At 54.1% G+C, this 2,322-nt stretch overlaps 1 protein-coding gene across 1 annotated transcript; it reads left to right on the forward strand.

The window, feature by feature from the left end:
* GGTG_13765 (hypothetical protein) lies at positions 1–1,889 on the forward strand. Its single transcript, XM_009231684.1, has one exon. It carries the CDS (start codon positions 232–234, stop codon positions 1,744–1,746), a length of 1,515 nt encoding a protein of 504 aa, XP_009229948.1. The 5' UTR covers positions 1–231; the 3' UTR covers positions 1,747–1,889.
* The last annotated feature ends 433 nt before the right edge of the window (positions 1,890–2,322 follow it).

Genomic DNA, 2,322 nt, shown 5'->3' on the forward strand with positions numbered 1-2,322 from the left:
CTTGGAGCGCAAGCTCAGGGCGCGTTCATTATCGACATCCCAAAGGATTGCCGATCAGTGTTGCCAGAACGGCCGGTTGGGGAATCGGACTGCACAGTCTATTATCCGGAAAAGATTGAGTCGGGATTCTGGAGAATTCGCAGCGAGAAAAGAAGGAGGCGGTTCCCCCATTTGGATGTCGACCCAAGCAAGGCCAATCCCAACATCGGTGCTGCCATCCAAGAGTTCCAGATGCGCCTTGAAAATGGCCTTAGGGGTGTCGCATACGAGACCGATATCCCAGCGCACACTCGCGAAGATCGCGCACGAGCTTCTCTGCCTGGAGAAAGCTCCCTTTGGCCCATCCCAGGTCAACTGCCTAAGGACGGTGGTATAGTCGGACTCCACACTCCAACTGGCTACATAGGGGCGCCCGGGGCACCGTTTTTGTGGCATTTCGAAGACCTTAGGCTGGGTGCCATGAATACCCAATACTGTGGGCATAAAGCGTGGTTTGTTACTCCGCCGAACTTTTTCGACCGGGCAACTGAGACATTTATCAAGATATTGGGGTTGAATCCGGACCACGACCAGTTCTTAAGGCACGAAGCACTGCATGGTGGTGTTGACTACCTCCGGGCTAAGGGCATTCCGACGACAGGTTTTTTACAAAGGCCTTGGCAGACGGTTGTCCTTTACCCAGGCGCCTATCACTCTGGATTCAGCGTGACGAACACTTTGGCCGAAGCTGTTAACTACGCTGGTCCAACATACACCTATCCGGAAGGCTATAGGCCTTGTAAGTATGAATGCGAAAAGCGTCCCCCCATTACATACGACTTGGTCTTTTCCCCTAATCGGGGAAATGAGGCTGCTCGTACTGGGGAGGAAGAGACTGCCCCTGGTGGTGGGGAGGAAAAGACTGCCCCACGGACCTTGCGCCAAAGACGGCCCATCACCTTACGCCCTGTACTTGCCGCGGCTTCCAGGCCCCCAAAAAGGAAACGACCCGCAGGCAGGCCAAGTTCCGCGAGTCGCACAGGCCAAAGAGACTCGAGATCACACGAACCAGAGGAGCAAGACGAGTTACAAGACGAACCGATAACGAAGCGGAACAAAATCAGTGTCGAGGTCCTGGCGGAGGAATTGCTTCGTCCCGAGGCAGAAGAGCGAATCAGGAGCCATGCACTGGCATTGGCCGAATACCGGACACTCGGGTTGCCAAAGCCTCGCGGGGATTCGGATTGGCTCAACTATGCAGACTACTGTTGCGAGTTTGGTGCACGTTGGGATCGGGGCATACCATTTTGCGCAATGATGGGTTTGACTATGAACACGCGCAGTCTCGAGACGATGTATCATAAAGCCTTCGGCCCCGATGAAATGTACACTGCCGCCGGGACGCTGAAGCAACTACCGACCGATATCAGCGACCAATTCAGAGCCAAGCGACGCGAGATGACGGACGACGCTTTCGCCACCTACTTGAAACGCCTACGGAAATATCTGAAAATCGACCTGGACTTCCTCCCTTTTATGCCTTATAATCGGGGGGGCAAGACCGCTCTATGGCATTACGAAAGATTATCCGACCTGCAAATAGAAGAACTACGCGCGCTCACTAACACTGACAGGGCGAAGGAACTCGCGGGAATTGGCAGAGCCTTTCGGGCCAAGATTCTTATGGGCGACGCTATATGGACAGGAGTTGAACTAGAGGATCTTAAAAGGATGCCTATCAAGCAGCTTTTAAGCTACCTGGACTGAGCCAAATGGGTCAAGAGCGGGCGAAAACGGGGAAGATAATGTGTACAATAAACATGTAAGATGCAAACGTAAAAGTATGTACATTTTCCGTCGTCCATTTGAGAAAATCCTTAACGAACGTTTGCTTAAGAGTGAGGCCGTAGTTTTTTCTCAGGTTTGTAGCAATCCACTACCGCGGCTTTTTCTGTTAAATGACAATGACAAAGCCGGCAAGCAGGGATGCAAGGGGCGTACGTAGGAAATATCCGAAACTGGTCCCCTTCCGCGAGTTTGTTGGCCACGAACGTACTGTAATTTCCATAGCCTCCTGTTGTCGGGGTCGGCGAGTCTCTTTTTAGGACGGTTTCGTCGGCTGCTAAGATCAAGGTCCTTTAATTACTTCCAAGCAGTCTCAAACGCAGCAACACAGGGCCGAAGCTGGCCCCGACGGCGCCCGAGCAACAGGAACGGGTCACCGCCGCCTTCACCCCGACAGCAGCCACTCCCGCCCTGGGTCCGGTAAGCCCAGCGCACCCCTAAGCACAGGCGCGGCCCCACGGCTATGCTCGCGGGGCAGCCCGCCGTATCCCGCACCCG

Source organism: Gaeumannomyces tritici (assembly GCF_000145635.1).
Source record: "Gaeumannomyces tritici R3-111a-1 unplaced genomic scaffold supercont2.49, whole genome shotgun sequence".
Lineage (NCBI taxonomy): Eukaryota > Fungi > Ascomycota > Sordariomycetes > Magnaporthales > Magnaporthaceae > Gaeumannomyces > Gaeumannomyces tritici.